Source organism: Musa acuminata, chromosome BXJ2-2, assembly GCF_036884655.1.
Source record: "Musa acuminata AAA Group cultivar baxijiao chromosome BXJ2-2, Cavendish_Baxijiao_AAA, whole genome shotgun sequence".
Classification (NCBI taxonomy): Eukaryota; Viridiplantae; Streptophyta; class Magnoliopsida; order Zingiberales; family Musaceae; genus Musa; species Musa acuminata.
Window position 1 is genome coordinate 34,410,578 of NC_088339.1, and position 17,348 is coordinate 34,427,925.

General features: G+C 38.2%; 2 protein-coding genes across 2 annotated transcripts; one reads left to right on the top strand and one right to left on the bottom strand.

Annotated features, from left to right (window-relative positions):
* The first annotated feature begins 4,130 nt into the window (after positions 1 to 4,130).
* On the top strand, positions 4,131 to 5,303 carry LOC135604870 (E3 ubiquitin-protein ligase RING1-like). The gene has a single exon (XM_065094524.1). It carries the CDS (start codon positions 4,131 to 4,133, stop codon positions 5,301 to 5,303), a length of 1,173 nt encoding a protein of 390 aa, XP_064950596.1.
* A 1,506-nt stretch (positions 5,304 to 6,809) lies between these two features.
* Positions 6,810 to 8,442, bottom strand: LOC103976696 (transcription factor bHLH96-like). Its single transcript, XM_009391999.3, has 3 exons — positions 7,946 to 8,442; positions 7,410 to 7,865; positions 6,810 to 7,325 (listed from the first exon to the last, which is right to left on the bottom strand). Exons 1-3 carry the CDS (start codon positions 8,198 to 8,200, stop codon positions 7,233 to 7,235), a joined length of 804 nt encoding a protein of 267 aa, XP_009390274.2. The 5' UTR covers positions 8,201 to 8,442; the 3' UTR covers positions 6,810 to 7,232.
* Positions 8,443 to 17,348: the final 8,906 nt, after the last annotated feature.

Below are 17,348 nucleotides of genomic sequence, written 5' to 3' on the forward strand. Positions count from 1 at the left end.
TAACTACTATAATATAAAATTCACTTTTTTTTTCTTTTTTTAATAAGTTCAAAGTCGAATAAAAATTATTTTTTTAGAAATTGATATTATCTGAAAAAAAAAAAAAAAAAGTCATTGACATTTTGATCAGCCCGACGTAGTCTAGACCCATATTCGTGAGGTTGTCCGATGTGCCTCCGAAGTGGAAGCGTCGAGCTCTCGAGGTGTTTCCTGGATGAAGATCGAGGTCGAAAGAGATTTCTTGACACGAACCCTCCGATACTCAAATAGTAACCTAAAATGAATACGGGCATGAATAGTCAAAATAAGTTAGGAAAAGAACCCCTATTATTACATTGGAGATTCACTTTTATACTTGGCCTTAGAATGGGACAACCTCTAACCGTCCCAACATCCTCTTCTTGGTGTCTTGTCCACATGGGTGATTAAGGGAGGAGACAACCTCAAACTACTTGTGTTAGACTTTTGTCCATACGAGCAGGTGGGAAATGACTTGGTTCTTTTCCTTCCACCAAGGACTTCACGTGGCGGCTACGTGTCAGATGATAATTGACTGATAGTATATTTCCTATCATTTGTCTTTCCTTAGGTGTGCTTAGGGGGCTCTTGCTAAAGGAGTCTGAAGTGCGATGTTTAGTTCATCCGATACAAGTGCGTTCGGGATCTCCTTACGCGGGTCGGATTTTCCCGACTCATATGCCTTGGGCAAATTTAGCCATACGACTCTACTATAGTAGATTCTTTTTACGCGAGTCAGGTTTTCCTAATTTACATGCCTTGGCACATTTGGCCTTGCGCCTCTATGTGATGGATTTTTCTTCACCCGGGTTAGATTTTCTCGACTCACGTACCTTAAGCACATTTAACCATATACTGACAGATTTCTCCTTACGCAAGTCAGGTTTTCCTAACTCATACACATTAGACATATTTTGTCTTATGTCTCCATCATGTAGATTTATCCTCACGTGGGTTCGAGTTTTCAAACTCATATGCATTCGGCACATTTGGTCTTGCGTCTTCACCGTGACAAATTTTTCTTCGTGTGGGTTGGGTTTTCATGATTCATGTGTCTTGGGCACATTTGACCTTTTGCCTCTACTGTGGTATATTTATCCTCATGCTGATCGGGTTTTTTCCACTCACTTGCCTCAAGCATATTTTGCTTTGCGTCTCCGTCATAACAAATTTCTCCTTATGCGGGTCTAGTTTTTTGAACTTATATGCCTGGAGCACATTTGATCTTGTGCCTTTGTTGTGATGAATTTTAGAGGAAAGACACCATACTTTTCGACTCCTTATGATTATATATATATATATATATATATATATATATATATATATATATATATATATATATATATATATATATATATATATATAGTTTAAATAACACATGTAAATAGTACCCAAAATTATTTAGGATGGTGTAACATGAAGATGGTTGCTAATAGCATCATGATCAATTGTTGCCATGTTGTTGGAAGAAAAAAACAATTATGTAATCGACCTCAAATTGTGAATATATTACATACATAAAATAATGACATCCAATCCCGTCTCCGAAATATTAGAAGAAAAAAAAATTCGATTAATTTTTAGTAGTCAATGTATGCCATGTGCTTATACGAGTAGGAAAACTATTGACGTCACGTGATGCATGTGATCTTAGCACATTTTGTGGTGTTGTATTTCTTATGAATGCCCATTCAAATGACTGAATTATACGACAGGCTGTCAGTATATATTTATCATTTTATGTCATAAATGTAAAGATATTTAGATAATTTATCGGAAAAAATTATACTATTTGAGTTTTTACGGAAATGTCATCTCCTATTCATTTTTACCTACGGATGTCATTATTCTCTAATTTGACTAAAATAATGATATCTTAAAATGCTTGAATCAAATTCTTTTTTTCTTTTCCCACCTTCCTCCTCGTTTGTTTCCTCTCACTCTTTTTATCTTTCCATCATCGACTTCCTTATGCTTCTTCTTCTCATCTTTCGTGTCCTCTTCTACCTCCTGCCTCCTCCTCTCGTCTTTGTCTTCTAAAAATATTTCTAAAATTTATAATATTTTTCTTAAATATATGAATAAATATTGTAACCATATCGATGTACAAGTTAAAAGTGTTTTAAATATATTTCACCAAAATATACTGGATTTGATTTGAACCATAGTCGATTGTAGAATCTCAATTGTATAGGTTTTACGAACGGTTATTTTTTTAATTTATTTTCGAGTATAATAGGCTCAAGTAGTAATTTATGTCAACTTTCACCATCCTACTAGGATCTCATTATAACATTATTAATAATATTTTCTATATTTTTAGAGAATTTTAGGATAATTAATTGTTAAAATCTAATTTTTTTTATTAAGTTCTATAAATGAGTATGTTTTAGTTTATTTTCTGGTGTAAAATAGTTAACTTTAATCAAATCATATCAAACATTAACTAATCTGCTAGGTTATTATTTTAACATAATTAGTTATATATTTTATATTTTAAGATGATTTTATGATAATTAATTATCAAAATTTAGATTTTTTATATAGATTCTATAAATGAGTATATTTTAATTTATTTTAGAGTCTAATAGGATCAACTTCAACAAATCAAATCAAACTTTCACCAATATACTAAGATATTATTCTAACATCATTAATATATATTTATTTTTTTTAAAAAAAAATTAAAGATAATTTCTCATCAAAATTTAGATTATTTTTTATAAATTAGTGTATTTTAGCTTATTTCCGAGTGTGATAGTATCAACATAAACCAAATCATCTCAAACTTTCACCGGTCTACTATCATATTATTTTAACATCAGCAGTAATATTTTTTTTTAATATTTTAAAATAATTAATTATCAAAAGTTTGATTTTTGTTTTATAAGCATATGCATTTTAGTTTATTTCAGAGTATAATTAGGTCAACTTTGACCATACCATCTCAAAATTTTACCCCTCTACTAGGATATGACTATAACATCATTAATAGTATTTTTTAAAAAAATTATATAATTTTATGACAATTAATTGTAAAAAAATTAAATTTTTTTAATATAAATTCTATGAATAGACATCATTTTCAGGTGTAAGAGAGTCAACTTAAATCAAACCATCTCAAGTTTTCAGAACATTATTCTAACAATTAATAATAATTTTTAAAGATAATTTTAAATAATTAATTATAAAAAATTATGTTTTTTTAGGTGAATACTATGAACGAGTTTATTTTAATTCATTTTTAAGTATAATAATAGGGTTAATTTCGACCAAACCATCTTATAAATGTGGTCCAAAAAAAAAAAATTGTGAACCCACAAATTTTCGAAAAAAAAAAATATATCTTATTCCGATTACTTATGAATTAATTTTAATCAGTCAGGTATTAAGGTCGGTCAGAGGTGATTTGCCAACTGGATTCTAAGTACTAATTGTGTTATGCTAAATGTATCTTTAGAACTTAATTAATGGATATCTTAATCCAAACTTAATTAATTCTAAAAATAGATTTAGAATTGGAATTGGAGGATCAATGAGCTTTCAAACTCATGATTTATTAGGTTGGATCGATGTCATTTCCGAACTGTAGTATGATTAAAGCCGGCTTAATAAGACTCGGATCACAATGCATTATGCTATCTTCTTCTATTCACCTAATTTGGTGGGTGTCGGCCATAACGCCTAATTGGCTTACCACATAATGAATTAGATTCGTGTCGCTGTCGGTAAGGTGGTGAGCAATTCATTACGCAGTGCGATCTGTATCGGGTTTGATTGCATCGAGTTGTTGTGCGTCCCTCTCGCTACCCAAACCGATTAATGTCTTCTGTCTCTGTAGATTTCCGCGCTCTGTTGACTGCAGCGAGACTTGCAAGGAGCAGAAGCGCGGGTTGAGAGGAATCGAAGCCGGTGATGGCCGTCCGGCCTAATCGCCTCCTCTTTCCGGCGCCAAACGCCTCCTCCTTATGTGGATTCATGGAGTTGTTGTGCGTCCCTCTCGCCACCCAAACCGATTAATGTCTTCTGTCTCTGTAGATTTCCGCGCTCTGTTGACTGCAGCGAGACTTGCAAGGAGCAGAAGCGCGGGTTGAGAGGAATCGAAGCCGGTGATGGCCGTCCGGCCTAATCGCCTCCTCTTTCCGGCGCCAAACGCCTCCTCCTTATGTGGATTCATGGAGTTGTGCACCCCTCCCCCGCCGCCACCCTCTCCTCCATCTTCCCCGGGCCCCCCCACCACCATCCGGTTCCACCACTCCTCCCTCCTCCCCGCCCTCCCCATCTCCGCCGCCTTCCTCATCGCCGCCGCCGTCCTCGTTCTCGTCCTCGCCTACTTCGTCTTTCGCCGCCGCCACCACCGCCGCACGGCATCCCCCGACGTACCCCTCGCCGGCGGACCCCTTGAGGAGGACGGTGGCGGCGACGGCAACGGCGACGAGGTGATGCACCATGTCTGGTACATCAGGACCGTTGGCCTCGACGAGTCAACCATCAGGGCCATCTCCGCGTTGGCGTACAAGGCCGCGGATGGCGTCCTCGGCGCCTCGGCCTCCGACTGCGCTGTCTGCCTCTCCGAGTTCCGCGAGGACGAGCTCGTTCGCCTCCTTCCCAAGTGTGGCCACGCCTTCCACCTCGGCTGTATCGACACTTGGCTTCGATCCCACGTCAATTGCCCCCTGTGCCGTGCGCCCGTCGTAGTCTCGACCTCCGCCGCCAGCAGTGGCGGTACTGGAACAAGTACCCATTCTTCTTCTTCTTCCTCCTCCTCCTCCTCCTCCTCCTCCGCCCCTTCATCCCACCCTGAGTTTATCCCAGATCACGTGGATCCCAATAATCTCTCCTCGGCCGTAGCGGACAGCGAGCAGATCAATGGCCGGCAATCAGAATCTGCTCAAGGCGCCTTGGAAGAGGAACCGGAGGTCGAAAGATTGGAACTTGGAGCTGGAAACCGAACTGTGGTCTTCCCGCTCACGAGCTCTGAGCAGCGAGTGACTGTTGATATTGGGGAAGATGGGTTTCAGCCCATCCGGCGATCGATTTCTATGGATTCATTTACTTGTTCTTCTTTTATACATGGATTGGAGTCTGATGAGGATCTCAGCAATAACAGGAAGAAAACCTCCTTAGAAGAAGAAGTGTGGGATGATAGAACCAGGAGAAAGCAATGGAATTTTTCCAGTGGCGCTTCTTTGTGCAAGGAAACAGAAAGATCTTTATCGAGCATTAGTGGGAGCTTCTTCTTGTCAAGACAAGGCCGAGCTCGGCGCTCCCTTCTGCCGCTGTAATGGTCCTATAACTTCAGTATATTGCCGAGTTCACCACATAGCACATTTTGTACATACCAGTGGTTCTCATAAAGTTGGGAGCTGCATTTCACCATCATATATCTGCGTTTGTAAAGTGAAAAATTACAGCAGCAAACTTGTGATGAATGCTACATCGGTTAAAGGCTGAAAGGTAGAGTTTTGGGTTGATTTCATGGCATGGCAAAACAAATGGATGATAAGACTTGGTATGCAGAGCTTCTGCTTGGGTTATATGTGGTCATAATTGCATATATAGTTTCAGCATGTAAAGAACTTTACTCTGATGTAGTATGCCAATCGATCAAGTTGGATTTGATCTTCCTATATCTGGCTCTTGGTATGTCATGCAATTTTGCCAAGAGTTGTGGTTGTTTGAATGATAGAAGTTACTGATGCATATGAAGGCTATTTCTTTTTTCCTTCTCAAATTAAAGCAGGTAAATGTTGAAGTGTGCAGCATATAATTTTAAGTTGAATGAGAATCTTCATGACGGTATCCGATTAATTTCTACATAACAGTGCTGCATGATAGCGTGATTTCCTAAATGAAAGGAATAATGCTTCAAGTTGAATCTTCTTGACCTTTTATGGCTTTAACTCATCCTTGTTTCTGCTTTCATGCTGAAGAAGTTGAGTCCCATCAAGAGTCTGCTTTCTTGTGGTATTATTAGATTAAGACATTGTCCTATCAGGGAAACATGAGATATTAGATGCATAATCTGCATAGATTATTGTTATCGGATAGCATAACATTGTCCAAGTGCAAATGTTGCTTGTCTCTTAGGTTTTCAGTATTTGGAGTGACTTCTTAGTTTCCTTTGAACTCTCTGCTATTTCTAATTTGCCGATAACTTTCAGTGGCGTGTCATCTGCAAGAACTTCCCCTACAAGTGCTCATTCACAGAGTGGCTGCTTTATCTTTTCTTTCTGTCAACTGTCTGGAAAATCTGCTCTGATCTGAACTTTTATGTGGATTCTTCACTTTCATGTTAAATCAGAGCAACACACAAGTTTAGTCTTTGAAGTTATATTTTTAGATCTTGGCTTGCAAAAAAACTTATATGAGTGCTTGCAGTCTCCTTTTGTTTTTACTATCTTGTTAGATCATTGTTCCTTGTAAATTTCTGTGCTGCTGCTTTTCAAGTTTCAGAAGAATTGAAGATTGTCAGTTTCCATTTGGCCCACCAACCAAATGCTTAGTAACTTGGTTTTTCATCTCCAGCTTCATTTACTGAGATCAACAGTTCAACAAATATTGGGTTCTTCAGATGAACTGATGCTAAACAGAAACCTGAAGTTGTTTTGGTAATTACTCCAGTCGAAATACTAAAATCATTTTGATTATGTAGAGCAGATGATTTTGCACAATATTATTTTCAGAGATTTTAGTCATTATTGGCCATTCATTCATCAACCTAATGAACTTGGTTATGCAAATCCGTATGTTCTTTTAAGCCAAATCAGAGATCAGCTCTGATTTGCCTGTCCTAATTCAACTTTTCTTCTTATGATCCTTCTTTTCTTCACCTTTATAACCAAAAGCATGACTTCTGCTAAAAATTTGCCAGTACTAATTCGACAAAATCTTGACTAAATCTCTACTGTACATCAATCCTGAAGCAGCAGAGGAATAATATTTCTATCTGGATTTGGATGCAAACGTCAGTTGAGCATGACAGCCTATTCCCTCTGCAGAGTGCAAGTAGATTTGGGACAATACTATCAAGATCTTGCTGACCCAGTGGCACTGTTGGATCCAAGCATATCTGCGACTTGTTTGTATCGGGTGTTCTCAGTGACACCCGATATCGTCAATGGCGGATCCCCTATGAATCGAGTAAATGCTATGAAAACCCTTGTCGGCTACAAGAACGAGTGGCAATCACGTTTACATTCAAAAGGAATTGACTACAGATTTGCCTCCTCCTCTATCCTGATTAGCATTCGGTGGATTGCTTCTGCAATCTCGTCCGCTGATGTACACCGGCAGTCGTCTTCCACCTGCCGATCAAAACCAAACAGAGCAGGTTCAGAAGAGATCCGGAATCGCAGTGATGTAGATTGGAGACGAAGAGCTCGATACACCTTGAGACTGAAGGAGTACATGACGATGCGATCGACGGAGGTGACGTTGAGGTGCAGCGGCACGAGCCGCAAGCTCTGCAGTCCCGCCACCAGCCTGAGCAGCTGCCGGGGCCGCCGCCTCGACAGCAGCTTGAGGTTTGCATGGCTCTCCAGCATCGTCACCTCGATGTTGGCAGTGGCCGTTTGGTTCTCGATCTCGCCGGTGTTGCGGTAAAAGGCACCGGAGTGGCTGATACCGTGCCTTTTACCGCTGTTATCGTCGTTGCCATTGCCGCCGCCGCCGCCACTGAAGAAAGAGGAGTACTGAGGAAAGCTGAAGAAGCCGGCGAAGGCAGAAGCGACGGCGGCCGCATCTTTTCGTCGCTTGAGCCGTTTCTCCACCTCCATCGAACGAAGGAGCTGCTCCAGTTCTTTGACATAATTGATTGCGCCAGCGACAATCGAAGCTTGATCACCCTGTGCATACAAGTGCTAATTCTCAAGATTTGCAGATGAATTCATGGTGATCAGAGGAAAACATCGTGCTATTACATTACCCTTTGGACGTAGAAAGATGGCATGAGAGAGCGGAGGACAGCCAGGTACTCGTTCATTTGCCTCCGGCGGTTGCGCTCCACGGCAATGTGGGCCATCCTTTGGCTCTCCACCTCCTCTCTGTTCTTGATGCTCCTCCCGCAACGCCTCTTCCTCCGCCCCGCCACCTCCATGGCCTCCCCCACTCCTCCATGGAGGTTCTGCGCCGAGGAGCACGAGGGATCACATTCTTGCACCGCCCCTTTGTCATCCTCCATTAGCCCACCCGAGTCACTGCTTCATGCTCCTCCCTCAGCGGCACGAGGCTCCATGGAGACACAGCGAAAGAGGTCGTGAGGGAAAGCCACAGCTTCCAATGCCATTTCTCTCCACCTGCACACAGCTCCATGGGGAGGACGAGGGTGGCCTTTTAAAGGCACGGGGTGGGTCAGAAGAAAACAATTGCAGACTTGCCACGTGAGAAGCAGAGGAAGAAGAGTCCGTGTTCTCTCTCTCTCTCTCTTTCCTCTTCCTCTACTCAACCCACAGTGAGACGAGTGATGTGAGTTCAAAGATCACAGAACATGAGAGCATCACCAGCTGAGCTGAGGTAGCAGCAGCAGAGCTTTCCCTTGTCTCTTCCTGACTGCTATCATCTGCGGCTTCTGAGTCCTGTCACCAAATTTTCGTAGGTGTATGAACGATGCTGCAAATGCATGTGATCTTTCCATTAATTTCATCCTAATTATGATTATGGTTTCAAGATTTTGACGAAATTAAGTATACTTAGATATAGAGAGAGGGAAATAAAGTAGAGGCGTGTGCATCAATAAATCTAATTTAAATGTTTACAGGTTTTACTAAGATTAGCTTTCAGCCTAATCTGCAATCAATGAACAGCCAGCTAAATCAGCGGCAGTGAACTGGGCTGACTGAATCCAACCAGACACTCGACAAAATCCAACATGTTGCCAGCTAAAACACGAGTTTTGTGCAAGTAGATTCTGCACATTTGGTTGAAGGGGGAAGATGACAGCCTCAGCTACTAATAATCGCCATGTTTGCGTGAATCGATGGAAGGTTTCAGCCACAGCTTCACAAGCTCAACAGCATCAACTGGCTTCCTCTGCCATTTCTCTCCTCCAAAGCCTGCTTGGGAAGAACAACAGATTGGAGTTAGTATTCTATGTAACGGTTATTATTAAATATCTTATTTAATAATAACGTAACCGTTCTTATTAAGATTCATAATTCATTATCATGAATTTCTTCATTTATTATCGTTTAAATGATTTCAGTTTCTTATTCTTTAGACATGAAACCGTTATTATTAAATTAAATATTTAATATCATTAAGTTCTTCATTATGGTCCAAACGTTACAAATTTGAATTAATTCTTGAACGTTATGAGTTGGTGATGATAAATGTTCTTGATGGGAGAACATCTATATATACATGAGGATTTTGGTCCCTTGGCTCAATCATCTCTTTGAAGCGAAAGGCTTTCCTACACCATCTAAAGCGAGAGTTCTGAGCCGAGAAGAACCAAAGTTCAAGAAGAAATCTCTGCAGAAATTCTTGGCGACAATGGCCGGAGGTACGCTATTTCGTTTCCGCATTAGTTTTATTGTGTTTCTATTACAATGATTTAGAAACACAAGTTGGCTTCATTAAAATTTCTAACATTTGGTATCAGAGCCGAATGACCTCTGCCTTGATATGAAAAAATTTTCATTTTTATGCCATGAAAATGATTTGATTTTGGTTTCTTCTTGGAAACTTCTTGATATATTTTATTGAAAATCATGAGGAAATATCATTTTCAACATTTTTAGTCGGTAAAATGCTCATATTATGTATGCATATTTAGTTATATTAAATTATGTTTATGAGCAAATTTTTTATGTTTAAAATGTCTAGTGATCCATATAATCTTAATTAATTAAGAATTAGCCACAACATCCTTAATTAAATAAAATTATATATAAAGTTAAAATAAGGATCACATAAGTAATTAGACATCATATTGTGATTGATTATATTTCGTATAATAATTGTTATCCCACAGGATCTTTTATTATGTTTAATATAATTAATCAGGATAAAATATCAGATTATTTTCATAATTTACCCATAGGGATTATGAATTGGAATATAATTTGATAGTTTTATCATAAAGATCATTTGAATCTATTTGAATTAAGAATTTAGCCCACAGGCAATTTTTATGTCATGAGATTCATATTTTTGGCATGTTTCACATTGGTAAAACATGTAATTTAGTCTATTAAGCTTCAATTTTTGACATAAGCATGTTTGATTTTATGCAGTTTCTCAAACTGTTAATTTCTCTGATATTCGATGTGATATTCCCGAACTTAGTGGTGATAACTATAAGATATGGAAGGAGAGGGTTCTCCTCCATTTAGGGTGGATGGATATTGATTATGCTATTAGAAAAGACGAACCACCTATAGTCACGGATACCAGCACTCTAACTGAGATCGCGTTATATGAGCGATGGGAGCGATCCAATCGGCTCAGCGTGATGTTTATCAAAACTAAGATAACTGCTGGCATACGTGGTTCTGTTGACCAGCATGAAAATGTCCGAGACTTGCTAAAGGCTATCGATGAACAATTCATCACTTCGGATAAGGCACTAGCAAGCACCCTTATATTTCATCCCTTAGACTCACAAACATAAAGGGTGTGCGTGAGCACATAATGCAAATGCGAGATATTGCGGCTCAACTTAAGAAACTTGAGGTTAATATGTCAGAATCCTTCCTGGTGCACTATATTCTGAACACCCTTCCACCTCAATATAGCCCTTTTAAAATTTCATACAATACACATAAGGACAAATGGTCAATTAATGAATTAATGACCATGTGTGTTCAAGAAGAAGAGAGGCTAGTAATGGAATTGGGTGAGAGTGCATTGATGGTAACCACTCGAGAGAAGAACAAAACTGACAAACATCAAGCCAATCAAAAAGCTTATCAGCAGGGAAAAGGTAAAATACCACCCCAAGCTGATATCAAGAAAGAAGCAAGGTGTTTCTTTTGTAAAAGAAAGGGACACATGAAGAAGGAATGTACGAAATTCCAACAATGGCTTGAAAAGAAAGGTAAACCAACCTCATATGTATGTTATGAATCTAATATGGTCAATGTTAATATTAACACCTGGTGGATTGACTCTGGATCAACAATCCATATTGCAAACTCTTTGCAGGGTATGCAAAACCTAAGGAAGCCAGTGGGAAGTGAGCAAAGCATCTTATTAGGAAATAAGATGGGCTCACATGTGGAAGCAATTGGAACATGCATTTTAACTTTAAGTAGTGGTTTTGTTTTAAAATTGGAAAGAACCTTTTATGTACCAAGTTTCTCACGAAACTTAATTTCTGTTTCCAGACTCGTACCATTTGGATATTCCTTTAATTTTAAAGACACATCATTTCGTTTATTATATAAATCTGATTGTGTTGGGAATGGTATTTTGTCTGACGGTCTTTACCGTATTTTATTACAAATTGATAATACTCAAGATTCAATGCATGTTCACGCTGGCATTAAGAGGTGTAATATTAATGAGGATTCCTCTATATTATGGTATCGGAGATTAGGACATATCTCCATAGAGAGAATAAAAAGATTAGTTAAAGATGGGGTACTTAGTACTCTTGATTTTACTAATTTTAAGACTTGTGTGGACTGTATTAAAGGAAAACAGACCAATAAGTCCAAAAGGGGTGCTAATAGGAGTTCATACTCATTAGAAATAATTCATACTGATATATGTTGTCCAGACATGGACATACATGGTCAGAAATACTTCATCTCCTTTATAGATGATTACTCACGATATATGTATATATATTTGCTTCATAATAAAAATGAAGCATTGGATGCCTTCAAAGTCTTTAAGGCTGAAGTTGAGAACCAATGTGGTAAGTAAATTAAAATTGTGAGATCAGATAGGGGTGGAGAATATTATGGTAGATATACTGAAAATGGACAAGCACCTGGTCCTTTTGCTAAGTTTCTTCAAGAACATGGGATTATTGCCCAATACACTATGCCTGGTTCTCCAGACCAGAATGGTGTTGCAGAAAGAAGAAACCGAACATTATTGGACATGGTGCGGAGTATGCTTAGCAACTCCAATCTTCCTAAGTTCTTGTGGACTGAAGCACTAAAGACGGCTGTGTATATATTAAACCGAGTTCCAACCAAGGCTGTCCAAAAGACACCATTTGAACTATGGAAAGGTTAGAAACCGAGTTTGCGACATATGCGCGTTTGGGGATGTCCGTCTGAAGTTAGGATATATAATCCACAAGAGAAGAAACTGGACGCGAGGACTGTTAGTGGGTATTTCATTGGATATACCGAAAAGTCCAAAGGTTACAGGTTCTATTGTCCATCTCACGCAACTAGGATTGTGGAATCAAAAAACGCTAAATTTCTTGAGGATGATGTGATTAGTGGGAGCGATCATTTCAGGAACATAGTTTCCGCACATGATCATATAGAATCTCAACCTTCCACATCAAATGATAGATTGGTTATAGTTCATAGCACTCCTCAAGTACAAACTAGTGCTGAACAACCAATCATTGAAATTCCACAAGTTGTTGATAGTATTCTAATAGATCAAACAGTTCAGGAATTACAACAAGCTCCTGAACAACTAGTTGAACCACAAGTTCCTCAAGGAACCATTGGTACAACATTAAGAAAATATACTAGAAATAAAAGATCAGCAATTCCTAGTGATTATGTTGTATATCTACAAGAATCTGACTATAATATTAGAGCCAAAAATGATCCTGAAACATTTTCACAAGCCATGAGTTGCAAAAAGTCAAATTTGTGGCATGATGCTATGAAAGAAGAGATGAATTCCATGATGAGCAATGGAGTCTGGGATCTTGTAGAGTTGCCTAATGAAGCAAAGGCCATTGGTTGCAAATGAGTCTTTAAAATTAAGAAAGATTCGTTAGGCAACATTGAGAGATACAAGACAAGACTTGTTGCAAAGGGATTTACTCAAAAAGAGGAAATCGATTATACGGAGACATTTTCTCCTGTATCTAAGATAGATTCTCTGCATATTATTTTAGCATTAGTTGCTCATTTTGACCTTGAGTTGCAACAAATGGATGTGAAAACAGCATTTCTTAATGGAGATCTAGAGGAAGAGGTTTATATGAAACAACCTGAAGGTTTCTCCTCTAGTGTTGGTGAGCACTTGGTTTGCAAGTTTAGGAAGTCTATATACGGCTTAAAACAAGCCTCCCGCCAATGGTATTTTAAATTTCATGAAGTGATTTCTTCATTCGGATTTGTTGAAAATCCCATGGATCAATGCATATACCAGAAGGTTAGTGGGAGTAAAATATGTTTCCTTGTTTTATACGTAGATGATATTTTGCTTGCAACCAATGATAAGGATTTGCTGCATGAGGTGAAACAATTTCTTTCTAAAAATTTTGACATTAAGGATATGGGTGAAGCATCTTATGTCATTGGCATTAAGATCTATAGAGATAGACCTCGAGGCATTTTAGGTCTATCATAAGAAACCTATATTGATAAACTTTTAGAAAGATTTTGGATGAAGGATTGTTCACCAAGTGTTGCTCCCATTGTGAAAGGTGATATGTTCAATTTGAACCAATGCCCAAAGAACAATTTTGAAAGGGAATCAATGAAAAACATCCCATATGCTTCTGTCGTAGGAAGCCTTATGTATGCTCAGGTCTGTACTAGACCTGATATTGTATTTATTGTGGGGATGCTAGGTCGATATCAGAGTAATCCAGGTATGGACCACTGGAGAGCTGCAAAGAAAGTGATGAGGTATCTACAAGGAACCAAAGATTACATGCTTATGTATAGACATACAGACAATCTGGATGTGATTGGTTACTCAGATTCAGACTTCGCCGGTTGTGTTGATTCTCGTAAATCAACATCAGGATATATTTTTATGATGGCCGGTGGAGCTATTTCTTGGAGAAGCGCTAAGCAGACCTTGACTGCTACTTCTACCATGGAAGCTGAGTTTGTCTCCTGCTTTGAGGCTACTTCACATGGTGTATGACTTAAGAGTTTCATTTCTGGGCTTAGAATCATGGATTCTATTTCTAGGCCATTAAGAATTTTCTGTGACAATTCAGCTGCTGTCTTTATGACTAAAAACAATAAAAGTCGAAGTCGAAGTAAACACATCGGCATTAAGTATTTAGCCATAAGAGAACGTGTAAAAGAAAAGAAAGTGGTCATTGAGCACATTAGCACTGAATTGATGATTACTGATCCTTTGACTAAAGGCATGCCACCTCTAAAATTCAAGGATCATGTAAAGAAAATGGGACTTAGTTCCACTTTGTAATGATATTGAAACTCTTATATATTATGAAATTTTCTCATTTATGTGCACATTATTTTGAGAAAATATATTGTTGTTGGACCAAGAATAAACATAAGGTTTATTCATAAAGTAATATTACCACATTAAGATTAAGAAACTAAATACATCGTGATACATGGATGATAATACTCGCTCTTAGAGGACTTATCGCTATGATTCATGTATTTATTTCTTAAAAAGTTGTTCGAGAAAGATTAATTCAAATTATTAAGATAAACGTATGGACCAAGTGGGAGAATGTAACGGTTATTATTAAATATCTTATTTAATAATAACGTAACCGTTCTTATTAAGATTCATAATTCATTATCATGAATTTCTTCATTTATTATCGTTTAAATGATTTCAGTTTCTTATTCTTTAGACATGAAACCGTTATTATTAAATTAAATATTTAATATCATTAAGTTCTTCATTATGGTCCAAACGTTACAAATTTGAATTAATTCTTGAACGTTATGAGTTGGTGATGATAAATGTTCTTGATGGGAGAACATCTATATATACATGAGGATTTTGGTCCCTTGGCTCAATCATCTCTTTGAAGCGAAAGGCTTTCCTACACCATCTAAAGCGAGAGTTCTGAGCCGAGAAGAACCAAAGTTCAAGAAGAAATCTTTGCAGAAATTCTTGGCGACAATGGCTGGAGGTACGCTATTTCGTTTCCGCATTAGTTTTATTGTGTTTCTATTACAATGATTTAGAAACACAAGTTGGCTTCATTAAAATATCTTACATTCTATTGGCCACTACGATCCATTGGCTAATTATTCGCATACTTAATTGTTCTGTCGATTGTCGCCTCTCCGAGGAGAATGAGAGTTAGATCGATCAAGAAATCACTCTCCTCTTTGTTCTTTTACCTTTGAAGCAGCACGCAGTCGCTTGCATCTCATCTCATCCTCTGTAATCCATAATCATGAGGCTCTCCATGAATGTGTGATTGCAGAGGGAGCAGACAAGAGCTACGTACCATAATCTGCCATCGTCATGTCGAAGAAAAAGCTCGGTAGATTGGATGCAGCGGAGAGATTTGTCTCAGACACTGTCAACTTCAGCTCCATCCAAATCCAAATACCTTCGTCTACAGAAGTTGCCAGTCTTGTTCTTGTGCCTTGTACCAAACAATGATATCTGGGTTGACGAAGCCATGGAGTGATCCACGATAAAAAAAAAATACATTGGTGTTATCGAGAGTTGAGTAGGGTCGATGGCAAACAATGTCGGCAAGAGAATCTGAGGATTAATTTAGTCTGTGGGTTCGTGAATCGAATGATGCAGGAATATTGTCGGAGGAGTCAGGGACGTTGGTCATTTGATCGAACAGGTGTGTGCTGTTTATGCCGTGTGTTTGCGTGCGTGAAGGAGCAAAAGACGAGTGATGATGATCTGTAGCCAACAAAAAATTTATAAAATAATATCAATTTTTTTTTATTTTTTATTTATTATGCTAATCTTATTTTTTTATAAAAGATAAAATTATCTCTACTTTTCAATTTTACCGATCGAAGGTACAAAACAGTGCATCAATTATCGATCTTATCAATGATAAAATGATCATTTTAATTATTAATTAAAAAAAAAGATCATTACAGTCGCACGATTGATTTTCTTCTTCAAATCGATCTCTTAGGGTGTAAGGCAAAGCTCCTGTCCAACATAGAAATGTTAAGTTGGTCACTTCTTCTTCGAATCCCTCTTAGGGCGTAAGTGAAAGCTCCTCGACAATACAATAATATTAAGTTGATCAAACCCTAAGAGATAGATTTAGGGGAAGAAATCCTAAGACAATAATTTGGGGAAAAAACAAATCATACAATTGCCTAAGTCAATAGTCTCATTCTTTCATCTTTTAATTAACGTCTAAAATTACTATTTTATCATTGGTAAAATTAATATTTTCATAGGTACTGTATCTTTGGTTGATAAGGCCGACGATATCAAGATAGTTGGGGTTAAATATTTTTCCTTCGTAAATATAAGGATGTCGATATAAATTTTTAAGTCTAAAGACCAAGATACTAAATAGGTCTAGCTATAATTATCTCATATCGATTATTATCTTATTATGGTCGACTTTGCCCCTTCACCGTTGCCCATCATCTTCACTCTATTGCGAGGGCCTATTGTCTCCATATGACCTCCTCCACTTCATCACTTTCGTTTGATATTGTCGAGACACTAGCTCAATCTCATTGGGCTTATCATCGGCAAAGAGAAATAAGGGAGGGAGCCAATGGCATCGATGTGGCAATGTGAGGGCAACATTAGAGAGGAGAAAATCAACCCCCTCATAGTGAAAGGAGATGATGGCCTAGACGACGGCGATTAAATCGACAATGACAAAGATCTCAAGGAGATCGAGGAGGTAAAGAAAGATATGGAGGGGATCTTCTCGCATCATTATTATTATACGAGGGAGATAAAGAGAACCTATAAAGAAGATGAAAAAGAAGAGTTTAGTACGTCGGATCGGAAGAGATAGAGGAAGAGAGCATCGGAGAGGAGGCTGCCATCGCATCGCAGTACAACTTTATGCGTGTTGTTATACAAGAAGATGACGAGGTCGTATTAAGGTAATAAGACATGGGACGAAATCACATGGCTACTCTCGTTGTTTGACGGCACACTAAAAGCTGGAGCACAACAGCACCATCGAATCATATTGCTTGTCTTGATGAACACCACCAAGAAGCAACAAGAACCAATGTATTCATTCCACCGTGACATCCCAAAATGCATGTGTTTACTACTGGTTGGGGGGTTTAGCTCATGCCGGTGGAACGATTGCCAAGTCCAAACAGCCTCCGGTGTTTGATCTGTTCATTAGGTTGTCATATCCTAATCGGTCTCCTTAATTGTTCCCAATCGATCGCAAACTGCATTCCTTTTTTGACTTTAAGGCGTGAGTTCTGATCACCGCAAATGAGAATAAGAAACCAAAATTTAGACGATTTGATATCAATTTTGGATTTTTT

Bases quoted from the DNA above. Each gene is read 5' to 3' on its own strand.
- LOC103976696 (XM_009391999.3), bottom strand. From the start codon at position 8,200: ATGGAGGATGACAAAGGGGCGGTGCAAGAATGTGATCCCTCGTGCTCC. The intron at 7,866-7,945 runs GTAATGTAATAG...TTGTATGCACAG, and splicing joins CATCTTTCTACGTCCAAAGG to GGTGATCAAGCTTCGATTGT. The intron at 7,326-7,409 runs GTGTATCGAGCT...TTTGATCGGCAG, and splicing joins TGTACTCCTTCAGTCTCAAG to GTGGAAGACGACTGCCGGTG.
- LOC135604870 (XM_065094524.1), top strand. From the start codon at position 4,131: ATGGCCGTCCGGCCTAATCGCCTCCTCTTTCCGGCGCCAAACGCCTCC.